The sequence below is a fragment of the Pseudopipra pipra genome, chromosome 14 (assembly GCF_036250125.1).
Source record: "Pseudopipra pipra isolate bDixPip1 chromosome 14, bDixPip1.hap1, whole genome shotgun sequence".
Classification (NCBI taxonomy): domain Eukaryota; kingdom Metazoa; phylum Chordata; class Aves; order Passeriformes; family Pipridae; genus Pseudopipra; species Pseudopipra pipra.
This window is the reverse complement of record NC_087562.1, coordinates 18,206,016-18,231,190: the sequence shown is the minus strand read 5'-3', so window position 1 is coordinate 18,231,190 and position 25,175 is coordinate 18,206,016. Positions and strand designations below refer to the sequence as shown.

At 43.3% G+C, this 25,175-nt stretch overlaps 1 protein-coding gene across 1 annotated transcript in view; it reads left to right on the top strand.

The window, feature by feature from the left end:
• SLC7A10 (solute carrier family 7 member 10) overlaps nt 1–25,175 on the top strand; it is a 41,301-nt gene that overhangs the window by 2,818 nt on the left and 13,308 nt on the right. The window contains exon 2 of the mRNA XM_064671282.1: nt 22,165–22,369. Coding sequence (XP_064527352.1) covers nt 22,165–22,369 — 205 coding nt within the window. The remainder of the gene's footprint in view (nt 1–22,164; nt 22,370–25,175) is intronic.

Below are 25,175 nucleotides of genomic sequence, written 5' to 3'. Positions count from 1 at the left end.
ATGAAATTAAGTGAAAGAGAAGGATTGGAGGTGGGACCACGATTATTTGGCATATTTGAGAGTATTCCAGTAATGTCAGGGTCTCTGGATATTTCGTAGTCCGTTAGCACCCCATCACAGTTGCAATCAAGGAAACAAAACCAACCTTTAGGTGCAGGTACATCACTTCATCCAGGTTGAACATGACAGGCTAAGGAGGTGCTCAGCCTGCCCTGGGAACATGGGGCACGTACTGGTTCAGGAAACAGGGAGGGCAGATGCAGCCCCCATCCTGCCAGCTGCCCTGCAGCTCCCATACCCTCTGCTAATTCCCTGCAAAACAGGTGTTCCTTTCCAATCTTCTTGCCATGTTTCAAATTTTAGGACAATTTTCTTACTATGCTTCTAAATATACTCACAAAACTCATCCTTTCAAATTTTTATCCTCTCTTTATAGAGGTTTGAAAGGCTTTGACATTAGATATACCAGTTCATCTAACAGAAGATATTCAGAAAAATTAGCATAACAAAGTACATCAAATTAGGAATATAATATGCCTGTCTTATATCCACCCCATGGAACAGTCTCCTGAGTTCTTCCAGCAGCTTAGCCTTCTCACAGCCTCTCTGCCCTTCATTATTTATGTTTTTTAACTTGCATACAAACAAGCCTGATTAGAGAAGAAAGCTGTTTCCAAACTTTGTTTCACATCGAGGCAGAAGACACATCTTTGGAGTATTCTTATGTAAATGCAGGTACTAAATACAAACCCCTCTTGTTTCGACGCTAAAAAGAGACTGATACTTAATGACTGCAGAACTGAACAGTGTTTAGTAGAAGTAACAAACCCTTCTGGCCACATCTCTACTACAGAATTTTGGGAAGTGCCTGAGACTTGCTGTAGAAGCACCCAAACTGCTCTGTCTCAAACATGGTTATGTACAGTGAAAGCAAATCTCTCATGGGGCTCCAGACATTAATAATCTTCTAAAGTACTCAATTACCCCACAAATCAAGCTTGCCAATACCCAGATGAAGTGATACAGCTTAAAAAGTAGTGACATACATGTTTTATTATCCACTAGATAATAACTAGATAATTGTTTGAAACCCAAACTAGATTTTATTTAGCAGACATAGAAATCAATGCTGTACTTAATTCAACAGTTATTTTATGTACATACACATAGCTGGCTTTCCCTATCATTGGTAGAGCTATATATGTAATTAAGATTATTGCACGTGTCTTTTCTATGAGCACAGGCCTATGAGCTATACCAAGAACCTCTTATCCAGTGCCTTCCTGACAGATTTGCCTCTGAAGATGAAAAGCTGAGTAAGAAGCTCCATGACTTGTCTACGTGTAGTTTCTATTGCATTCCATAGTTCTTTAGAAAACTACAAGAATTATAAACAGCAGCCTGATTAATATCTGATGCCAGCCTGGTTCTTTTGGTCAGAATAACGAAATCCACCATTCTTACATTAGAAATGTACATTTAACTGTATACACAAATTGCACGTGTAACACATGTAACAAGAGATGTTTGACTGTTTAATGCACACCAAGTAACTTTATATAAAACAGTTCAGCATCTCTTAAAACTTTTGTTTATGTGGCTTGTAAAACTGCATGAATGTAGCCAGAGGGTCATACTTGCATTATGATGAAATCTGTTGAATACTCATGAATTCATTTTTGTCAGGCTATATAAGGCCTATTAGAAGACCTACAGATTGAGCCACAATAAAATATGTCAGCTAAAACTAAATACATCTCCTTATTTTGCTGAGCATAGGCAGTCAAGTTATCTGCATTGGCTGACTTGGCATTGCTTAAAAAATGCTTGCAGTGCTCATTCTACTCACACAGAAGTTTGGTGTAAGATCCCTTATGAAGTGGTCCAATGACAGCATCAAAACTGTCCAGCTGACCAGTGAGCAATATGTTCAGTTGCTGCTAGTTCTGAAAGTAACTTTCTGGAATTATCTATCCATATCACCCAGAAAACAGCACACACCTACTTTCTTCCATAGCTGTCTGGCTTTATCTTTTGGCTGTTAATTCAGGCTTTAGACACTTGATCCAAGACAGATCAGTGAGAAATCAGACAAGTAAGTTTATTACTACAGAATTGTAATTGTCAGTTGTCCTCGTGCTCGTTCAGGTGTGATGCTCCTCCACAGGGGAGAGGAGGAGAAATCATTGCCCCTGTTGGCTCTGTTCCAAGAGCATCAGAGCTCTGACCCCTGCTGAGGATGGGGACCATCCCAGCAGTGTGTCTGGGGAAGCATCAGCAGGTGGCTGTGAATCCCCTTCAATCAGCCACCCTATGGATGCTCTCAGCAGAGTGCACACAAGCTGAAAACCTGCTCACATCAGACATGCTTACATATAACACATGCTTCTGCATGTACAGGGGAATTAGCATTTGCAGAAATATCACTTCTAAGGACAGCACTTCAGTGGGATTTTTCCTCCTTGTCATTAGCAGAAAACTATTTACCAGCCTTCTTGTGTGTCAGTTTGCTCTCTCATTACCACTATGTCCCCTCCCATTCTAACATGCCCTAAATCCCACAGTCTTTAGAGGCAGAAACCTAGTACAGGTTTAGTTCTCTCTAAGTTTTGGTACTATTCTAAAGGAAGTGTTAAATGAATCAGAGCAATTCAGCTGTGGGGGTTATTCCATTACTCAATGATACAGAAATTCCTCAGGCTTAAACATCACCAGTATATTCCTCTCCACCTGTCTCGCTAGCTAAATGTTGGGGAAGGAGAACATACAGAAGTGGGAATAGCCTTTGTAGTACTTTTTCATAACATACAGGAACTGAAGTGGAAATGGGTAGGTATTAACTCCTGCTGCTTGGAGAATCCTCTCTGATCACCTTCCGTGTGCCACCATTGCTTTAGGCTGGGGTTTGGTCATTGAATCAACTGGCACCCATCAGATCCTTCTGTTTATCAAATCATTAGGAAATCATTCCTAGTCAGACAATATGGACTTCACTGGAGTAGTACCCGAGTTAAAGGGCTGCAGCAGAAAGGAAGATGTACGAAAAATACGGCAAAAACCCCACCCACAGCTCTGGGTGGTTTCTTCTGATTCCTGTGGTCCCACCTGGGATCACAGAAAACAGTGGTGTTGCAGCAGGAATTTTCTCCCTCTCTGAGTCCATGTGAGAGCATTTCACTTTTATAGCTAGCTGAAGTTTCAGGACACACTTTTGTTCACTGACTTGTGAGAGTAATACAGATCACACTTCAATGGTTCTCTCTCAAAAAAAAGTGTTTCTACGAAGAGCAAGCCTTCCTTATCTCTGTTACACACCTTGCTAACTGATCTGTTCGAGCATCCAGTTCCTCATGGCACCTGCTGACATAACACACAAAATATTTATAAATGCACAACTGATTTTTTTTCATGGTGATAGTTCAGGATCTGTCTGTGGACTAGAGAAATGCAATTCAATATCTTGTCCTCTTATAAATGCAAATTATGGTTTGGTAAAGTCAGCAGTCGATTTTTGCTCAAGATCAATGGCACTTCTTCCTTACTAGTGAGAAACCACAAAGAGACTTTTGAGACACTTGTGAATTTTTTTTCCATACTACTGAAAATGACATGTCCAGGTTCCATGTGTACATGAAAGCTGAGAGGTGTCTGTAATTTGGTGTGATAGCCAGTATGAAAAGGGGGCTGGTGATGCTGAGAAAGGTCAGACCCTGCATTTTGAAAGAAAGAAACCTAGAGATGCCCATCCAGAATGCAAGTTACATTTATGGCATGATATTTTAGGGGCAATGCCACGTTCTCACGTTCTTTGAGACTGTTCCAACATACAGTTCTCCATCAGAATTGTTTGGGGTAGCCTTTCACCTGAGCTCAGGGAGCTGAAAACAAGCTACAATTTCATTTGGGAGTAAAAAAGTATGGCAAAGCTCAAATTAAAGTGTTAAAAATCCAAGGAGATTCTGCAGCTTCTGTGGGCTGGCAGTTTACCTCTGAAACTAAACTTACAGAGGAAGGCAAAAAGGAGCTGTAATTAGAAATTCCTGGATGAAACAGAACAAAATAAAACAAACAAACAAACACCACCTCCCCAATAAAAACACAAAACAAAACAAAGCCCAAAACAAACAAAAAAACCAAACAAAGAAAGAAAGAAAAAGAAAAAAGCCTTAAGGGTTTTTTTGTTTGTTTTTACTGAGTATTTCTGGACAAAGTGAAGGGTTTTGTTTGTCCATGTGCCTCTCTGCTGCAGTCTCCAGGAGAATTCAGCATGTGAAGTCCCACATATGCAATACAAAGAACAAGAGCCAAAACAGCAGCAAAAAGACAAAGTAAAAAGTGTCAACATGAACGAATCCTTCTCTTATCATCTTCAGGAACAGCAGTTGGGCCTGATGAAAAATATTTTGGGGGAAAAGAAATGTACTTTATTGTATCAATTCTGTTTCCAGGTCGTTAACTATCAGGTATTCATTGACTGATGGTTTTGGTTTGGGTGGGTTCGGTTTGGGTGGGTTCAATTTGGGTGACTTTTGCTAGTTTGTTTTTTTTTTTTTCCTTCTTACCTTCTAAAAAAGTAGAAAATTCTGGTTGGGACACAGTGACTCTGATCACAAGGCTGAAGCAATGAGCTTTCTGCAATGGATGTTGGTAGTTTAGATACCCTACAACAGAAACTCCTTCTTCCTTGATAGATATAAAAACGAAGGTAGCATCCTTTGGTAAGTGTCTTACTCCTGATCTGGCAGTACAGTGCCTGCTTTCAGCAGTGCCATAAATCTCCACTCGTGTTCCCTTTTCCTGTGCCCTGCAGCTCATTTCCTTCTAGCATAATGTAGCCTTTTCTGTTGAGAAAGTCTGTCCTGCTTTGGCAGGCTCACAACAAGCAGAAGTGGTTTGCTGGAGGTTTAACTTTTTTGTGTTTGGAGCTTTTCGTGTGCCAAACTTTTCCTTTTGAGCCCCCGTTTTTTTGTTGGGCTGCGGGGGGAGTTTCTCCTCCCTGCCACCCTTTTTTGTCATCTTGATTGCAGCATGATAAAATGAGAAGGCATTTGTCACTGCTGAAGTGCCCCAAATATAAAACATCCTAACAGTGTTTGTTTTTTTCTGCTGGTCCTGAAAAACCCAAAAGTCTCCCAAAGAGTTCTTTAGCAGATGCTCCATGGCGAAGAGCAGGGAGCCAGCAATCCAGCATGGACTGAGCATCTCAGCATCCTAATTCCTTTTTCAATGCTCCTATCCCTCTCTGTATAATGAGAGAGCATACAGAATATCCAAGCCCTGTTCTCCTGCTGAGGAAAGCCATATATAGTGGTAAATACATGTGTTCACATGCCAGCCTCCACAAAATCTCTTTATGCAGTATTAGTTTATTCTCCTGATGTGTTCTTCTGGCACTGGCCTCTGCAATTCAGGGCTGAAAAGCAAGATTTGAAGAGTGGTTGTCTACAAATTGTTCCCATCTTCAGGAACTTGTAGATTCTTCAGGAACTTGTAGATTCTGTTTTTCTGGTTGCAAGGTAATGAATGAACCAATCTGGTGTTAGGCTGAGCTGCTTAAATTCTTGTTTCTGGACATGGTTCATTATCCCTTTCAGGCAATAGAGACAAATTCCACTGGATCTCAGAGCCAGAAAGGTGGAGAGGAATATGCTGATGATGTTTAAGCCTGAGGAATTTCTGTATCATTGAGTAATGGAATAACCCCCACAGCTGAATTTCTTTGATTCATTTAACACTTCCTTTAGAATAGTACAAAAACTTACAGAAAACTAAAATCTTTCTGCATCTGAAAGTTAGGTCGAAATTTTTTTATCTGACCCTGAAATACTGGTGTAATCACACTTGAAATATGGGGCTAGAAGATCAATACTGTAAAACATAGCATTAAAAATCAGTAGAACTCCAGGAATCAGGAAACTTCAGTTACTTCTAACTCCAAGAAATAGGTCAGTGATCTGGATGAGTGGCAGTTTTTCTGCTGTGAGAAACAATAACTCTTTCATCAGTTACATGAAGCCGCTTAATCTAGATCAGGCCAAGCATCTTAATATAGTATAGCAGAAAGAATTATGTGTGAACAATGTAAGGACCTTGTCTGCAATCACGAAAGCCAGGAAAAATCAAGTTAGGGAAGAGTCTCGTTCTCTCCAATACGCTGGATCAGAGAGCTAAAATCCCCAATATGATGTGGTCTGTGACAGTGAATGTCACAAGGCTGCCCATCCCAAACCCTCTAATTCACCTGTAACACTGCTCAGCTCATGGGCTTGTTAACGATGCCACATTAGCTGTGGCTTAGATAATCACACAGGGATGAGCAGCCAGGCTAGAAAAAGTTGCTCTCTAATTACAGAGATGTGTCCAGACAGTGGAGCACAGAAGCTGAGGTCTGAATACTGAAAAGCCTTCTCTGCAACACAAGCAGTTTTGTGAAAAGGCCATTGCACTCGTCTGCATGTGCATGATGCTGTAAGCTACAGGTCTGACAAGACAAAGCATCCTTAGCTGGCCGGTCTCCTGTAATTCCTGAGTGTCTTCCATCTGTTTGCAACCACCCTGAGAGAAGGAGAAAACACTATTAACACATGTCACATATGATGGGTTTTTAATAGTGTTGTGCCATGAGATCACTCCTGCTCAGGCCCCACAAGGCAGGCTGATGAATCTAGAAGAGTGTTCCTTGCCTCCCTGCCCACCCATGCCTTGGAAAGGATCAATAGGGGCTTCTCCTTAAACGTGAAGATAATGACTGCCAAGGAATGAGGACTTACAGCTTTAACCTGTGTGCTTTTATATCATAAAAATTCATTCTGTTGTACAAAACACCCAAGGGATCGTTTTTTCTTAGGGAGTTGCAAGGAATGGACAAAAAGAATAAAAATGAGGGGTCGAGTTCCTTCTCTGGATTATTTCAAAATTCTTTAGCAGCTCTCCTGAGAACTTAATAGAACAGGATTTGCTTGTTTGTTTTAGGGGAGGTCACCTCAGACTATATTTCATTTCCATTTCCCCATGACTTATTTTTTTGTCCTGTTTTGATAGCAGATTTACTCTTTGTTGGGGTCTCAAGCCTTGTTTTGTTACTAATTTAAACCAATGCAGACAGTTCTGATGTCCATGAAAAGTATATGAAGCCATATCAGAAATATAATTCTAGGACTCCATAAACACAAAAGTTTTGTCTATTCTGATACTCTTAAATGCAGTCTGAAAACCTGAAAAGCCAGACATTTTGGAAATACACGTAATCAACTATTTTTACAAATGTCTTGAAAATAGTAATAGCATTAGTTAGTACAAAAGAGCAGAGATTATCCAAGCTTGTTAAGCTTCCAAACACTGCACTTTGTCTGAAGTTAATTAAAAAATAGCTGAATCAATATTTCAAAGAATAAGGAAAAGAAGTATTTTATTCTGGTGGTGTCCTCATATGCATAGCCTTCAGCTTGGAAGGGATTTCCATTTGTGTGACAGAATTAAAAATCTTTAATTAAAAAAAAAAGCTGACAAACTATTTTTTTTGTACTCTCGCTAGTAGATCTCGTTGCAGTAAAGCCATTTCTTATGGTAAACTCTGCCAGAAACCAGTAGGACACAATGTCTACATGTTTTTTTGGTTGTGGGCACAGCCAGTTCCCTAGCAACGCATTAAGATTTAAGCAGACTATTACAAAAGGTACCCAAATCCTGTCCATACTATGAGTGTGTGCAGAAGGAATAGCTCCCCTTAGCATGAAAAATTAAAGACTCTCTTCTTAATAGGTCCCAAGTCCCTCAAATCCTACTGAAGGCAACAAGAGCAGAGGACTTCAGTGCCTCATAGGATCAGGCCTTAAATTAAATTAAAGCAGTGAGGGAGGTACAAAGCACATTAATTGTTTGTTGCTCACATACCTGAGCGAGGCTGGCAATTACACTGCAGTGAAGCTGGGTGTGAATGAGCCTTGCTGTGTTCAGGTTGCACAGCAGTGAGCAGTGGCAACAAGTGTAATCTGTTCTCATTAATTAAAGTTATAGGGGGCCAGTCCTGTACACTCATTTTACCACAAGTCTAAAATCAACACACTTGTCGTCGACCAAACACAGTCAGGAGACAGGAGCAGCATCCTGGTCTCCCTCTGCAGCAGGAAGGGATCATCCTCCTGTATTTCAGACAGGGAAAATGGCACAAATGGCAAAAGGAACAAATTCCCTTCTAGCCATCAACTCGCAGGACCTCCCTGGAGACGGGTCTGTGAATACACCACCTGTGGAAATGCACCATCTCCTGAAATCCCTGTGTTCTTCTTTGAGGCCTTCAAACACTGGTCAGGCACTGGAAGGGAGTGGTCCCAGGGGGGTGGTGGAGTCACCATCCCTGGAGGTGTTTAAGGACAGACTGGATGTGGCATCAGTGCCATGGGCTGGGTGACAAGGTGGGGTTGGGTCACTGGTTGGATTGGATGGTCTCAGAGGTCTTTTCTAACCTGGTTGATTCTGTGATTCTGAGACACTCTGAGGACCTCTTGGCTGAGATTTAGCTGCTCAGAACTGAAAAAAACCCAAAACAATGACAAAACTTCTGAAAATTTATAAAAACCTGCTTCAAACAGAGGTCTGTTGCTTTAGGAGACTGGGAAAGAATAAAAACAAGACAAATCAAACATCTCCAATCTGTTGCAAAACTGGAACAGAAGGTGTATTATAACCAGGGCCCAGGGGTGTTCAGGTCTATGTTAACATGTATTTCGCAGGATTAGCTAATTTAATTCCATGTGTCTGTGGACTCAAACCATCCTGTAAACAAGTTTTTCCATCCATGGGGAAGGAGTGACACTCTTTTGACAAATTTTTTATACAGCTGGTCAACTGCTGAGATAAACCTGCTGTATAAAGACATCAGTGGGCAACATGAAACCCACTAATTCTGAAGATACTTAATTTCAAAAGATAGCTGTGATATTTGCAAACACAGGATTCACACACACGAAAGAACATAGTAATATTGCTACCTCTTGACATCATATTACAACAAGCCCCCAAATTCCCAGATCATAGATGTTTAAGAGCTTCAAGAAAAGCTGCTATTTCTTTTGGAAATCCAGAAGATTCTAGTTCTCATCGGTAAAATTGTCTAAACTGATTCTTTAAAAATAAACTAAATATTTAAAAAAAGAGTCAATATAGAAGTCAGTGCTGTTTTCTAAACACGTGAGGACAGCAACACAGCACTGTAAGTGCTGACTGTCAAAGTGTAGACTGAGCTGATAGGTATTTGTAAATCTCATTTCAGCTCAGGCTGAGCTAGTTACCAAAGTGCACCTGAAATTCAGTGCAAGCTTTAAAGCAGAGATTATTGTGCAATAGTTGTACACACCCCAGGAAGCATAAATACCTTTTTTTTTGGTTTTAAATTCCACCTCAGTTTGTTGAGCGTAGTAAAACATAAGCCTATCTTTATATTCTTTGCTAAAATTGAGATAAAGCCACTTAGAGATGTAATGAGACCATGCTGACAGAGGTAAAACTAACTACACAGGGTTTGCTAACACAGATTTACAACCAGAAGAACGTAAATTTGAGAGTTTGAGTTGTTTCTGATCAAGGAAAACCTACAGAAACAGCAAACTTAGTGCTAAGGAGCTCATGTCTTGTTTACTTCTGCATCCAGAATAAGGCTGTGTGAGATCCCAGGCAATGGCATTAGAGCTTATAGGGGATTCTGAATCAATCTTTCTTCTCAGTAAGGTAACCTGAGCTAAAACACAACAATTGGTGTTTGTGGATGACTTGTTACTGCTGTTTTCATATTGCTTTGTTTAAAATGCATATTGCCTGGAATTTCAATTCAGGAAAGCACTTTGCTGTGCAGGATAATATTGAAGAATAAGCTTTACCTTGAGAGTTTAGTATGCTTAAGTTCCCATTAAACCCCTTCAGAAGTTAAGGATCAAGCAATGCCTAGTTTAGTGATGCTCTTCCTGGTGGATCCCAAGGTTACAGAAGCTACATAAGCACAGTCCAAAATCCACCAATTGCCCTGAGTCTGAGCACACTTTTGCAGGGCTCATCTCTGCAGGGTCAGAGCAGAAAGCATAAAACCCACTAATTTGAGAGAAAATCAGAGGCAAGAGTGGGAATTAAGTTTTGCCTTGTTTGCAGTTGAACAAATAAGTTCAGACTGTGTCTTTTTCCAGACCTGCTCTTTCCTGTGATGCTGCCCAAGGAGTCCCCCCCATCCCTTGGCTGAGCATGTGTGGGTTCCTGGTAGCCAAAACTGAGGGTTGCAAGGGCATCAATACACGCAAACAAAGTTTTTCATTCACAAGGAGGAACATTTTTCACAGCAAAAAGCTGCAGAGATGCTGTGTGAGGTAGGCAGGGAGGTGTCACAGTGGCTGTGGAGCAGTGTGGGGGTCAGAGAGACGGTGCCAACTTCCAGGCTGGTTTCTTCTGCTACAGCCTAGAATTCCCTAACCAAAAAAAAATCCTTCTGTGTGCTTGTCTTCTTGTGCTGTGTAACTCTTGCCACTGCATACCACCATTTTGTTTAATCTTTCTAATTAGGCAAATGGTACTTCCATGAGGACTGACAGCTTTCAGGAATGGACAGGAAGTGGTTTTCCCACTGGGCAGCGGTGGCTGATAAATTTTCCAGACTGAGTAATCTGTTCACAATCACAATGAGCAAGAAGAATAGAGTTACAGGGAGAAAAAAGGGAAAATCCCCACAGTATTTTCCATGAAACAAATTATGCTTCAAAGGTGGTGCCAGGGTCTCTACCATTGGCATGAGTAGGGCTGAAGAGTCTGGGCTGCCAAATAGCTGTATCTGTCATACTGTCCTTGCCTGACCCACAGCACTGCCCAGCACAGCTGAACTCCTTGGCTGTTTTTAAAGCTGGGTTGGTGAGCTTTACAGCAGCATTTTGTAACTGCTTTTTTTCTTGGTAGATACTGAAAATCATTGCAGGTGTAGAGGGCACAGTGAGAGCCCTCCCAGAGATGCAGCTGTCACTTGTGGGATTTCTCAGCCAAGCATTAAATCAGCTGGATGGGATGGCATCTGCCCCTTAAGCCACTACAGAAGGACCTATCTCCACTATCAGTGGCTTTCCTTAAAATTAGGATTTATCTGGTAGCAATCACCCACACGGTGTCCTAGAGAAGATCCCCCCATCCCCCAGCATGCATGCAGGGCAGAGCTTTACAAACTGCCCATTTCTACATCAGGGGATTTAAGGACACATTTCTGCCCTTTGCAGGTACATTTCCAAGTCAGGATTTTGATATCTGGAGAGCACAGAAACCAGATGTTGGACAGGTAACAAGGACCAAGACAGCATAAAGTTGCACTGTTTATAGGGAACAGTCAGTGTGCAGTGCTGCACTTTCTTACCAGGGCAATCCAGGCATTTTAGGAACATTACAGGGGAAACCCTCCACATCCCTCTCACAGCACCAAGGTAGGTTTGGCACTCAGTTTCTCTTTGGAAATGAGTGGTAGGGTTGAAGCATCTCTAACCCCACAAGAGCACTTTGCTTCGAGGGTCACTGTAGCTCCTTTATGTGCTGAAGTCCCACAGTCAGGGGGGTAATTTGAGCCCCTGTTCCCCACAGACCGCTGCCAGCAGGGATGCAGTGGGAACCACCCAGAAGGACAGCTCTGCACCTCTCTGTGGCACCCCCTCATCTTCAGCTGGCAGTGATGCCATAAACCCTGACTGCCCTGCCATAAACCCTGCTCCGGGTCCCTGATGTCGGGGAATAAGGCAGGAGAGGAAGGTGCAATTGAAGCTCAGTAAAAGCAGCTGGTTTAAGCCCCTCCTGGACACAGCCCTACTGCTGCACAGGCTGCTTTCAGTGCAGCAGTGTGGGAGCTCACTTTGAGCACATCCCAAGGAAAATGTCACCCAGTCCCCAGGAGAAGCTTTGCCCGACATTTCTGCCTTATCGTTGCAGCACACAGAGGCAAGGCACAGCAGGCTGAGGTTTGCTCTCCGTGGTAATGAAATGCAGCCCACATATCCCAACACTGGCAAGAGAAGAGGAGAACAAGTCAGAAGTTAAGGAAGTGGAGAAATCAGACCAAGTACAAGAGTCAGAACAGAGGAGCAGGAAATAAAGCAGTGGACTGTGTGCCTGAAAAGAGCAGACAGAGCCTGCAGCCTGTGAAAGGATTAGCAGAATAAAAGGGAGTTCTCAATTGAGAACAACAACAAAAATCCTATCATACAGGCTTTAACTTCTCCTTTGATATAAACACATTGTAACTCAAATAAAACTGAATAAAACCGCGCACTAGCAGACGTCTGTCGTCTTCTTTATTATTTCTCACACTCCTGAGAGGCCTGGTCCTGGCACCTCCTGGCCATTTTTCTGCCTTAGTGCAGATCTGTCCTCTGCACACATCATCCAAATATTTAGTCTCCAGCAGGTGGGGACCAGCACTGACTGACAGGGACAACAGTGTCTCCTTCCAGGTGCTCAGTCAGGCCCTGAAATTTTGGGCACACAGATTTGTGAATTAGTCTGTCATACCTGATAAGTGCCCACATGGATACTCAGGAGAGCACGATGCTTGTAAGCCAGAGAACGGGATCAGACTTTCCAGAGCTGGTTTTGGTTAAGAGAACATTTGCATTTGACTCTAAGTGCTATACTGAGAATATCCCCACGTCATATCTTTTGCACTGAGGTCTTTCTTTACAGTACAAATGAGCCCTTCCTACAATTACAGTCCTCTGAATGCTGTTGAAGCAGCAGATTATTTTGTGACCACCATGTTACCAAGACAGAGGCTTGGTGAAGTTTCTCTTGGTTAACCTGCTTCTGCAGAAGAAAAGCAACTGACAAATTATCACTCGTTTTACAAATAGAAGATACCTTTTAGAAAAGTAGAAGTTTTAAACCACCACACTTCTGTGGTTTGAAGCTGTTGGGTACCTTTGCAGAGGTTGGGCTACTAATAGGCTGAGCATGATCAGCCTCCTGTGACAAGCAGCAGGCTTCAGCTGAACAGCAAAGCACTGCAGTCCCATAAATGCATCTTGCAGGATTGGAGCACTGCTTTCCTCTGAGGCTGCTGGTGGAAAGGGATTCCAAACTAACCATCGTCATTAAGCAGTTTATACACCTTAAGCCAGAGCCAAATGTGCAGCTTACTGCTTTTAAACAACTATTCAAATGGCCCCAGATACATTAAGGGGCTCGGGAAGAGGTTAACACAAGTTTGCCTCAAATGCTCTTCTCTAGGTTGTGAATTTTTCATCTGATTGCAACACAGCTGCCTAACACCCCCCAAAATCATGACAAGGCAGCTGGCATGTCCCAGTTGTATCCACTTGCTAGTTCTGTTCATCAGTGATCTTTGCCATTAAATCAGTCTCACGTTTCCTTAAAATAACAAAGATGAGCAGGCAGAGGTTGTTCCCTCTGGGGGAGGATGCACAACAGCACGGACTGGTTGATCACTGGGGAGAACAGCAAACCAGAAACGTGTTGACCGCAGTAACATTCCCTAAAACTCAGGGTGAGGATGACGTTCCACCCTCGCTGCAGGTAACAGGCGCTTCCAGCCCCTTTCCCGAGCGATGGGCGAGGTGGCCCCTTCCCTGCCCCGAGTGCGCCCGGCAGAGCCCGGCAGGGGGCCCTGCTGAGGGTGCTCGTTTTAATAGAGATGGATTAATGTCTAATATATACATATATTTAAATTATTAAAATATATGGATATTTAAATGACTTACAGATCTCCCCAGTACCCTGTGTGATAGCAATATCTAACCCCTAGTACCAAAACAGGCTGTTGCCCCCTCTGTGAGGCCACGTCAGGTATTATTAGTAAAATCATGCCTGAAATATTTACTTTCCTTTACTCAGTTTTCCATTCTTCCTTGTTTCTGTTCTTCACCTTCATTGCTAAAAAACTTTAGTTCTTCCAGTCTGCCTGTATTGTGGTGCTCAAAATGCAAATACCTTCTTTGTACACCTACCACAAAAAGAAAACGCTTTTTTCAGTATTTTAAGAAGCCTGATTTTTAAAGTCTTTAAAGTTGGGTGTAATGTAATCAGATTATAAATTCTTAACCCAGTAAAATCCAGTTGGAATGCTGGAATAGCAGTTTACAATGGCTGGTCATGTTCTTACTTGCTAGGAATTTTAACATAAATATTTGAACTGAAGTCAGGTTTTAAGATAATTTAATTTTGTTAAATACTAAGTGCTGCAGACATTAATTATCACTGTTATTTTTATAGCCATTTTTAAGGGTTGGTTGGTTGTTTTTTTTTTTGCAACCATATTGGCAGAGCAGCCGTAATTCATTTTCTACTGGTACAGGACTAACATTTGTTACGTGCATATGAAGTTAAATGGCTGTTATTTTAATGCCAAGTTTTATAGATCCTTTGTAGATCCTTTATTAAGAGTTTTCTGAATGCTATTTAAAAGCAAAGAAATCCAAGAAATTGCATGAAATAACTTAAACACTGCCACATAGCCTAAATTCATGCTCGACTAGAGGTTAAGAAAACACACTTGAAGTGTTTGCCAGGTTTAATCCTGCAGAGTCCCCGCAGGTAATTTCTCAGGCCTGACTGCTTTGTTGATTCAGAATTTCGTTTACTCTTTGTGTTTTAATTGGGGAGGGGCACTTATAATCTCTTGTATTAGGTGTTAATGAGCTGGAGAGGAGCCTGAGCAGCACCTTGTGCCTGTCCATGTGGGAATGTCGGAGCTCGAGGTCAGCCAGGGCAGGGAGCAGCCAGTTTGTTCCCCGGGAATAAACAGAGCCACTGGGACTGGCTGTGCTGCCCCAACATTTCCGGTCAGCACCAAAATTGTGAGCTGCACGTTTTACCCCTTGCCTGGTTTTGTGGATGTGTCATGCCCTGGGTTCACAAACAGGCAGTGACAGTCAAACCCGGCCACTAATGTCCTCAGCTGGGAATGCTTAACTCCAATTAGCTCCCAGGGCAATTAGCTGTACTGGAGGCTGCTTAATTTAGCAGTTTTGTGCTCAATAAATATAGAAATAAATATATCCAGGATGAGTTACATTGTTGCCATTATTGACATAATCCACCTCATATTTAATTTGGATTTAAACAGTTTGCAAAGCACGATTCCTTTTGGCTAAGATTTTTTTTGTTGTTGCCAAACAGGATTCTCAAATCTTTACAGTACTTCCTACTCAAATAAGATTGATTTATTTATAATTCCCAGGGAGGATGCAAAGCTTCAGCATTTGTTTATAAGAGAGCTGTTTTAAGCAATGACACAGACTGTCATCCTGTTGGCCTGAAAAATGACTCTGCCTAGATGTGGGAGTCCTGAGAAGATGGGCAGACTTTTGATTATTATTCCATTTGCAGCCATCACTGAAAATTCAGTACCTGCTGTTGAGGATAGGATGTGCCAATGTATCAAAAGAGAGCCGTACCTGAAACCAGGTTGGTCTCAAACATTTAATTTAAAAGGAAAATTAAAAAAAAAAATCTCATTTTCTACAGCTTCATTAAAAAAGTGCAACTAATGTCTCACATTGCCCACATTGGCACTGAGGAAGGATGCTGGACTTGATAGTCAAACGAGTCTCAGACCATCTGTTACAACCGTGGCAACAAAACCCCCACTGTACAACTGGGGATATGATCTTTGATGACACTGTGACTGACTACTGTGTTATTGATTCCTGCTCTCATTCCATAAACATGGGAGGCACCTCCCCAGCCGTGCTGAAGGGAGCAGGACATTCCCTCTGCCTGCCTTTGGACATCACATCTCCCCACCTCCCCCTGTGCAGTGCCATCTCCTGAGGACAACAAACACACTCCATGAAAGCAGTGGTCTGGCAGGATTCATGTTCATGAACCACACACAGTTTTTTTAGGAATTTTTCCTGCTCTAACCCTTCGCTGAACTCACAAAGTGACTTACCTCACTGCAGCCAGAAAAGGCACAGAATGTCTTTGTTGTTAACATTTCGCTTTGTAGGGTAAAGAGCTATGTAGGTAAATTTCTGCTCTGTGTTACAGACCCATTCAGAATTTCAGATGTACAACAGATCTTTAAAGAAATGCACACACGACAAAAGACATGAATGATATCTTTCTTTGCTGACCACACAGGAAATTGCTTGGTTTTATCCATCCATACAGTCAGTAAGGCCATTTTTAGAGAAGTGATGGATACATTCAACAGGCTGCAAGACCCTTTATTTTTACAGTCTCTGTTGATTATGTGCTGGAGATAGAGAAGAGATGCCCTCAGGGCTTTGCCTGCTAAGTGAATACAGGGTTAATACCAATATTACCAGGTCCCTTTATTTTCTCACGAGCACAGTCATATTTACTGTTCTCCTTCAAAGTGCAGTTCTTGAAGTGTTTTGATGAGAATTCAGCTTTTGTTAAAAGACAAGTTTCAGTTCTCATAGTTACATTGAGAAACACCCAAACCTGACCCCAAATGCACTCTCACAGTTCAAAAGCCAGAGGCAAACTGCAAGCACTGGGTTTTTCAGTAAGCCCCAAGTCCCAGTATTCCGGTCAGTGCCATGGTTCCCAAAGGGTTTAGCTCTGCACGAGGTGCTGACCTCAGGGCAGATCTGCATTCTGTGCGTGTGGGACACCCAGCCCAGGGCTGGGTCACAGAAGATCCTAAATATAATTAGATAAAGGGCTGGAGGTTTGAAAGGACAGGGGATTTAGCATTCCCTTCAGCCCAAAACAGGTGTGAGACCCACTTCCATTAAGTCAGAGGTGGAGCATGGCTCACAGGAGAGACTGAGCCCACTTCACCCCCAGGTCAGTGCCACGTTAGAGCAGCTGGTTTGTGTCTGTCCAACCTCCTGGGCACCAACAGGCTCGTGGGGTCGCAGCCACATACAGAGTGGAGCTGGGCAAAGATGTGCTCAGTATTAAAAACAATTTAAAAGTATAAATTCCTATCTGATAGGATTTTTTCCTTTGTTATCCATGCCGTTGCCTCCCTGTAGTTGCTGCAATATGCACTTTTCCCCGTACAAAGCCCAGTATTTGTCATCTCTTGTTTGTAGGTGTCTGTTGCCTTTTTTCCTCCTTTTCACAATAGGACGGAATAAGTGGTATAACAATACCATGAGAACTTCAGCTTTTGTTTAAAAATTGTGTTCCTAACCCCTATGAGTCATTTTAGAAAGTTGTCTAAATCTGAAGTCTAAATTTACAAAACACAGAAGGCAAGTGAAACAGCCTGAAGTATATCACTTCTGAGATCTTACCCCATGTCATGTTTTGTTTTGGGTTGTTGTTTTGTTTTTTTTTTTTGGAACAATGTTGAGAGCTCTTTTCACATCCTAGAAAAATAGGAAAGGGGGGAGGGGGAAATAAAAAAAAAAAAAAGGGGGAAGAAATGTCAGTGTTTTCACCTCTGCAGTCAAGTGACACATCCAGCAGTGATGTGCAGCTGAGCAAGAGCACTCTGGGGTCTTAGTGAATGTGTGCAACCAGCAGATCACCCAAGGTCTTGCTGGCTCTGCCAGTCCTGCCAGGGTTATCTTTTCACCCCAGTGAGCAGCTCCTGAGCAATTTTATGGGCAAGTTTCTCTAAGTAAAGAACAAAAGTGCTTTTCTCTAACATCAAGCAGGCATAGCTGCAGGGTTTACCTTTCTCCTTGCCCCCAACACAAACCATTCTCATCGTGGATAAGAAAATAAATTTAAAATTTAAAAAAAAAAAATCCCATCCAAAGAATTTAATTTGTCAAGTTCAAGGCTCTTAAATACCTCTTGAAAACTCTCAACTGATTAGAGCAGGAAGAGGGTTTTGTTCCACTGGTCAGTATTTTTGCAGGATGTCTTTTCAAGGCTCTTTGGTGCTATACAACACAGTTGTTGAGGACAGCTTCTGTCCTGCAAAAAACTGATTTTTTTATTTTTTTTTAAGGCTAGGAATATGACAGGGCTGAGAAAGTGATTGGTTTTTTTTTAGTTGTAGTAGAAACATTTTCACATGCCAAGGGAGCAGAGTTGGGCCAGCAGACAGACAAATTTGCATTCATCATCCCTCTCTCCCCACCTTGGCACACTTCACCTGCCCTTTTCATGTGACTCCATCTCTCCCCATGTTTCATTTTTGGCTATATAATTCTAGATAGCCTGTTCTTTATTATATTTGTAAGGTATGCCCATGACAGGGACACATGAAATTCAAGCATTAATTTCTTTTTGGTTCAAAGAGGTAGTTTTGTAGCAGAAAACTCCAGTAGAGGCCATGAAGGAGCAGAGAAAGTTTTATGAGAAGCAATTAGTTTTTTTCCCTGTCTTCACATCTTAGAAATAAAAAAATGCACACAGTGAGTGTCAGGAGTAAAGTGAAAGAATCATCCCTGACCCAGCACAGCAATGACAGTTTCCTTGAACTGCCCAGCAAATTTCTGTCTCACCCCAGAGCTGCTCACCAAATTCCCTCCAGTTCCTGCTGACCAAGACTTGCTTTGAAATATCTACGTGCATGTGAAACATTTGCCTTGCTGCCAAACCTTCTGGCCTGAGGATGTCAGCTCAGGGACGTGAGACCTCCTGAGAACTGCTGCTCATCAGGCAGTTCATGACATCTCATTTTCTGCAGCCTTCCAGCATCTCCACCATATCTATTTTTAAACATGCCCTACACCAAGTGAAGAGAAGGTATCTTTTTAGGCACGTTTATCACTTCCATGGCAGGTTTCCATAAGAACATTTTGTTGTCAGAAGGGGTGTGGCACTTCCACTGATACGGTTTTTGCACGTGTTGCTAGAGCAGAGTCATAGGAAATCCACAATGAATTGGGAAGATAACTTTGCCTTATCAGTTATTCATCCACGGAGGACGTTAGATTGTTTTAAATATGCCTAGTTACTTAATTTACAACAAAAATCCTATGAATGTTTGTATGAAAGAACGATCCAGAATGCTGTCTGGTCCTTGCCCTGTTCCTTGAGATAGATGTACCCAGAAATATTCTCCTTAAACAAAAGTTCTGCTGTTTCCAGCTCAGACAGACTTACAGGTGAGGAGGACTACTTTGGCAGTCTTGCCATAAGGGAAGCCCTCACTCTAAGCAGTTTGGGTTTGATGCCCCCACTGCTGATGCCCCTCACTGCCCAGGGATGAGCCATGCCCCTTCTTGGAAGTAGAAACTGGAAGCACAGAGATATTCAGGCCTTTGACAATGCCAAGTGCAAGCATTTAAAAAACACTCCAGCAACTACCTGCCTCTGCATTTAGATGGCACTGTGGCACCCCTGTGCCAGGTGACTGCTGCCACCTCATCTCACCAGGACTCACTGTCCCTTCCCTGGGTCCATCACAGCATGGCCTGATCACACTGCTTCCCAGGGAGCTGCTGATGCTCAGCTCCCCATTTCCCCACCCTCCCCAGCCCAGGGCAGCTCTGCCTGTCACAGAAAGCCACCAGCTCACCCCACAGTGGAGCTCAGGGGTCACCCTGCCAGCCCCACACAGCACAGGTCTGCAGAGGCACCACCTGGGATTTCCTGTCCCTCACCAGTTTGAGGGACACTGTGCTGGGTTTGGATTGTATCCTTCCTCCACATCCTGACACAACAAAAAGGGGGTGGAAGCTCTCACCAAGAGCCTGGTGAAGGATGGGCAATGGCACCTGCTCTCTGCTGCCAAAACCAGCAGCAAAGCTGAACTAAGGTGAAAGAAAGCTCTGAGCAGGAGGAGAGGGCAGGAGAGGAGCCAGGGGACTCATTTAGGGGTTATTCTGTCTTTGGGCAATTCCCATTTGTTCAGTACTGGGGTTGACAGAAGGGAATATTGTCCCATCCCTAAGAGGCAGTGGAAAGCTACAGATTTTGGTAAAAAGCACTCTGTGTGAACTTCACGTGTGTGAACTTCAGCATGCTCTCCAAAACACCCCTGGCTCCTCCCAAAAGCACAATGTTTCCATGTATATTGGTTTTTGGAAGATAGAGGCACATGGGTATGTATGCTGACAGGTAGCATATGTACATTCTTAAGACTCTTTTACATCTTAAGCCCTTTCTCCATATGCATGAGTCCAACTGCTACAAGTACAGCACACAGCAGTACCAAAGACTGTCAAGACAGTTTTTAAACTCCCAAGGCAGGTGTTTCTTTTTCAGCTTAAACTCAAGATTTGTTACAGTTCTTGAACAGGGCATCAGCAGTCTTCCAGAAAAAACTTTTTTGTTTAAATATATTGCAATGCTTCAGCCAGCAGCAGAAACCATGACCAAAAAGCCCCACAAATTCTATTAAATAAAAAGGTATAATAAAGTATTAAATATGCTTTAGCAATATATTAACTCTTCATCTATCTCCTTGAAAGATTTCACCACTGCACTCCAGCTGTGGAGCTTCTCAGTAGGGAAGACCCAGAACAAATCTATCAGTGCAATGAAAAATACTGTGCAACTGGTCTGCATCAAAATCTCTGCACAAGCTGCTGAGATTAATGCTGCAGCAGTGCTTAGGGCTCCCTTTGCTACTTCAGCTGAGGAATAACTACATTGAATCTTACTGTTACTCTAGTATGATCTAGTTTTGTTAAATCTACATCCCTCATCTGATTTTTTTTTTTTCAATGGATAGGCTTCTGTGCCTATCCCAGCTGCACCAGGAGGGTCTCTGTCTTTCCCAGGGACTCACTCCCTCCATAGCTAAAGATCTCAATGCTGACAAGGTTTTCCAGAGTTCAACCATTGATCTCCTTTAAGCCATTAATTTCTGGCTTCTCCTTACCTGTGCATCATGAACATTAAAAAAAATAAAAAAAAAAACAGCCCATGCACACAAACCAGGAACTCCTTACAAATATTGTCTGTATATTTGCAGACTTGTTGTCTTCGGTTCAGCTCCTCTCCAGAGGCCAGGAAGCAGCCACCTATGCCATCAGAGCTGTTTATTTTCTGCCTTAATTCCATTCCAAACCAGAGATGGGGTGTCTGCAAACACACAGCTGTGTGCAAGCACGACCAGGGCACACCTGCTGCATGAGCTGCACTTCAGCACCTGCTTTAAAGAAACACAAGGACAAAACTGAAGCCAAACACAGCAAAATTTGGGCTAAGTGGGTGTCTTCAGGGAGTTCTCATTTGCAGATGAAAAGCATTTATAAAACAAAGGGGAGGAAGAGCATAAATCTGATGACATGCAGGTTCAAAGGTTGCAGAGAGGCTGGTTTAGGTGACAATACCTCATTAACAACTACACAATATTTTATTTGTGTGACTGCACTGATAAGAAATGCTTTTAAAGTCAAGTTTATAAGTGAGGATTTTAAGACCAGCTCATAAAAGAGGAAAGCCTGCCACAGAGTCCTACAACAGCAGGGTCTTCACATCCTTTGGGAACAGTGCTCTTTAGATATTGCTCAAAAAAACTCAAACCTGACAAAAAAACATCTCCTTCAATGGAGGTCTGACCTCAGTCTCCTCCAGACTGAACGAACCAAGTGCCCTCAACCCTGGCCCCACATGGAAAAAGAGCACTTGTGGTATCCAGCACTCCTTTCCTACTCCCAGCACTGTCTCAGCTCCCATTGTCTCAATTGGTCATATTGTCCAATGTTTCAGTCCACATTATCCCTTTAAAATCTCTGGCTGATGACTAAGCAGCACAGGTGTTGCAGGCACAAAATGTTAATGGATTTCTACTATTTCAGACCTTGAGGTGACTTTTTCAAGCACACTTAAATCTGTCCTGGTGGCAAGTGCACATTTTGACCCCATCATTATAGATGATGCTACCTTTTTCCTTTGATCTCCCAACCTCCCTGAAAATGGGCCTTAACTTGTTCAAATTCCTCTTAAAAGGGGATGAAAAATCTTCACTACAAAGTCAGTTCTAACTCCTTTTGGTAAAACACTTGGCCACGGCAGGTGAGAGCAGACAGATGAGTAAGTTCACACCACAAAACTCAGGGATCCTCCCCTGAGTCTTACCGTGCTTCAGCAGAGCTGAGCACACACTTACCATCCTTGATTGCTGATAAATGGCAACGCTTTTGCCAGGGTATAATCAGATAAAGTGCAATCATGATTGCACATGATCAGTGCATCAGATAAAGTGAAATCTGAAACCGAGTGGGGGCTGTGGGCTTGTCTGCCTTTAAAATAAATTTAAAAAAAAAAAAATTCGTTTCTTTTACTTCACTGCAAACCTGTTGTCCTTTCCAGGTAATATCATTGGCTCTGGGATCTTTATTTCCCCCAAAGGAGTCCTGGAGCACGCCGGCTCGGTGGGGCTCGCCCTGGTTATTTGGGTGCTTGGCGGAGGCGTGGCTGCCCTGGGCTCACTCTGCTACGCTGAACTGGGAGTCACCATCCCCAAGTCGGGAGGGGATTACTCCTACGTCACAGAGATTTTTGGTGGGTTAGCTGGGTAAGTACCCCATCTCTATAAACTACTTTTGAGATGTGTTTATGTCGTGTGTTTGCCGTGGAAAAGCCGCCTGACCTGGAAGAGAAAACACCTGTCAATAAAAACGCTTTTTGCAAAATCAATCTTTCTGTTCTCATTAGAAACACCAAATTGCCCCCACATCCCAGTGGCACTTCCCAAGGGAAGGTGATGGACCCTTTTACTTCCCTCACTGATTCAGTGAAGTCCATGGCAGACAAGAGCGATGCTGTGTCCCGGTGACATTCCCGTGGGCCAGTTGGGAACGAGCAGTGCCTTGTGTTGAGGAGCTTCACCCACCAGGGAGACTGGGCTGGAGCTCCTCCAGCAAAGCTGCTTCACTTACTGCAGCTGTTCAAAATAACCAAGAGTTGTAAATACAGAGAGGAGGGAATGCTAATCCAGGGAATGCTTTCTCTTTGGAAACACCACTAGTGGAGTAGCATGGCTGGGGTAGGAAGGGACAAGTGAGAAGAGGTCATCTTTTATATTTGAGTGTATACTTTTTTGTGCATTCAACAAGATAAATTAAGCTGTCAGCCTGTACTCACAGCTCACTAGAGAAGCACCAAAATGCTCTGACCAGCTCTCTCATCAGCAAGTGGAGAGGCCACACCACGTGCTGGTGGTTTAGTTATGAAAAATAAGCAGCATAACTGAAAACTAGAGAAAAGTGAAGGGGGGATTTCCATTTGAGAGGGAAAACAAGCTCCTAACAGTTGAGCTGGCTGCTGAGCAAAGGCAAATCAGAACAGGCTGTCACCCTGTCCCACAGGAGACTGTCCCTGTCACCCTGTCCCCCTGCTCGTGCCTCAGCCACATGGGCACTGGGCACAGCCAGCATCCAGCCAGCTGGGTGAGCACATTTCTGCTGCTTGTCAAACTCCAGCCACTGCCTCGTGCTGGTTCTCATGGAACCAGCATTTCTCCACTGGTGGAATCGCTCCTCTGGACCCTGTCCTGCTGTGCACAGTTACACTGACATCACAGAACAGATTGAGGTGACAACATTACCTTGGTTAACCAAATCCCAGCTCATCTTCACCGAGGTTTGTTCCCTCACAGGGGCAGGAGCTGCACAGTAAAGCCCCTACTCCCCCAGGACACTGCAGCAGGCAGGCAGCAGCTGCCCTGTGACCTGCTCCCAGGAACAGGGTCTGCAAGGAAGGACCAGGAAAATGAAGGAGCACAGAACCTCACAAACAGTCACAAGTGATGGAACATCACTGTGAAGGAGGCCAGAAACCACCAGAATTTCACAAAACCAAAAGATTTATGCTTTCTAGGGGATAAAATGAGTACTTAGAAATCAAGTACAACTAAACCAGGCTTTAAGTTGTTCCTCAGCTCACTCTGTGCCACGTTCAGAGAATTTACCTGGTACCAGCAAGCACCAGGCTGAGCAGCTGCTGTAACAAACCACACACCAGGTGATCACTCACTGCCCAGCATGTGTCTGGGGACAGTGTCACCTCCCAGAGCAGGATTGTCTGCTGGGGCAGTGCTCTCTTGGTGTCCAGGTTTGTAATGCTCAAGCAATATCAAAAAAAGCACCACCTGTCACCGGAGGGGAAGCAGAGCTCCCATTCTTGCTGTGTAGAGACTTTACCCTTTCTCCCAAGAAAAGTCAGCTGTGCACTAGTGTGACAAACAGTTGCATTAGGCAAGAAGCCTTTAGGAAGGTTTTGGTGTAAAAAGGAGGGGACTCAGTCATATTTTCCAGTAAAGCCAGGCTGGGATTGCACTTTTCTGAGCCACCACTCAAAGCCTGCAGCTTAGGGGAACTCTCACAAGCACCTCCAGCTTCCCACTTTGGGAGTGCCCATTCACCACTGGTGGTTGTACATGGGGCTCTGAGCTTAAAGGGGCCCTTTGGGAGCCTGCACTGTCCCTCCCCTGAGGAAAAAAACTCACTGCTTCTCTCTTTTGATTTAATCCTTCTGCAGCAAAGTACATCAAACTCAGCACCCAAAGCTTTAGTGCATCTGCCAAGTGACTTTCCCAATAGCCAGTCTGGATGGTTTGGTCTGTTCACATAAGGTGTTTGTTGTAAGAGCATGTGCTGCCCACCCAGAGCTCAACATCTCCACTTCTGTTGTCTTGTCCCTGCCTCCCAAAATCCTCCCATTTATCGTGTTTTCCTGCATACATACAAGGCAGAAGGAAATACTGTTTGATTTTAACAGCCAGTGGAGTACTACATGGCCCAGCTTCTGATAGTTGGTTGCATAAATTAAAAACCCAACCAAACCAAACCGAAACACAGTGGTCACATTGCTTAGGTGTGATGTAAGAAGGTGAATGGAATAAAAGAGAGAGGCAGGACAGGGCCATCTCCTGAGCTGGCAGGAGCTCAAAGACAGCACAAAACTGCTGAGAAGTTGTGGTGATGGCAAACTTTGGCTGGAGATGACCCTGAGCAAGGACACTCCTTGGCTCCTCCAGCCAGGGGAGAAGGAGGAGGTGAGGGAGGGCTCCTGTATCACAGAGGGAGGGCTCTGGTCTGGTGCCAGAGAGCAGCCCCATGCTTTCATCTTCGTTTAGAAACCACCTTTTTGAAATAGCATTATGTGTGACACACTAACTGCAGGGGATGTGTCACAGCCCTTGCTGCTGGAGCCACCTGAGCACAGCTCTTTGTACACACACATGGGCTCGCTGGTCACTCAAAGAACATTACCCAGAACAGTAAATAAAAGGCTCTGTGTATTCTTGTAGAAGACAATGAATAAATTCAGCTTCATGAAAGACCCTCCAGTGTGTTTCTGACAATACAGCTTCTTCTGAA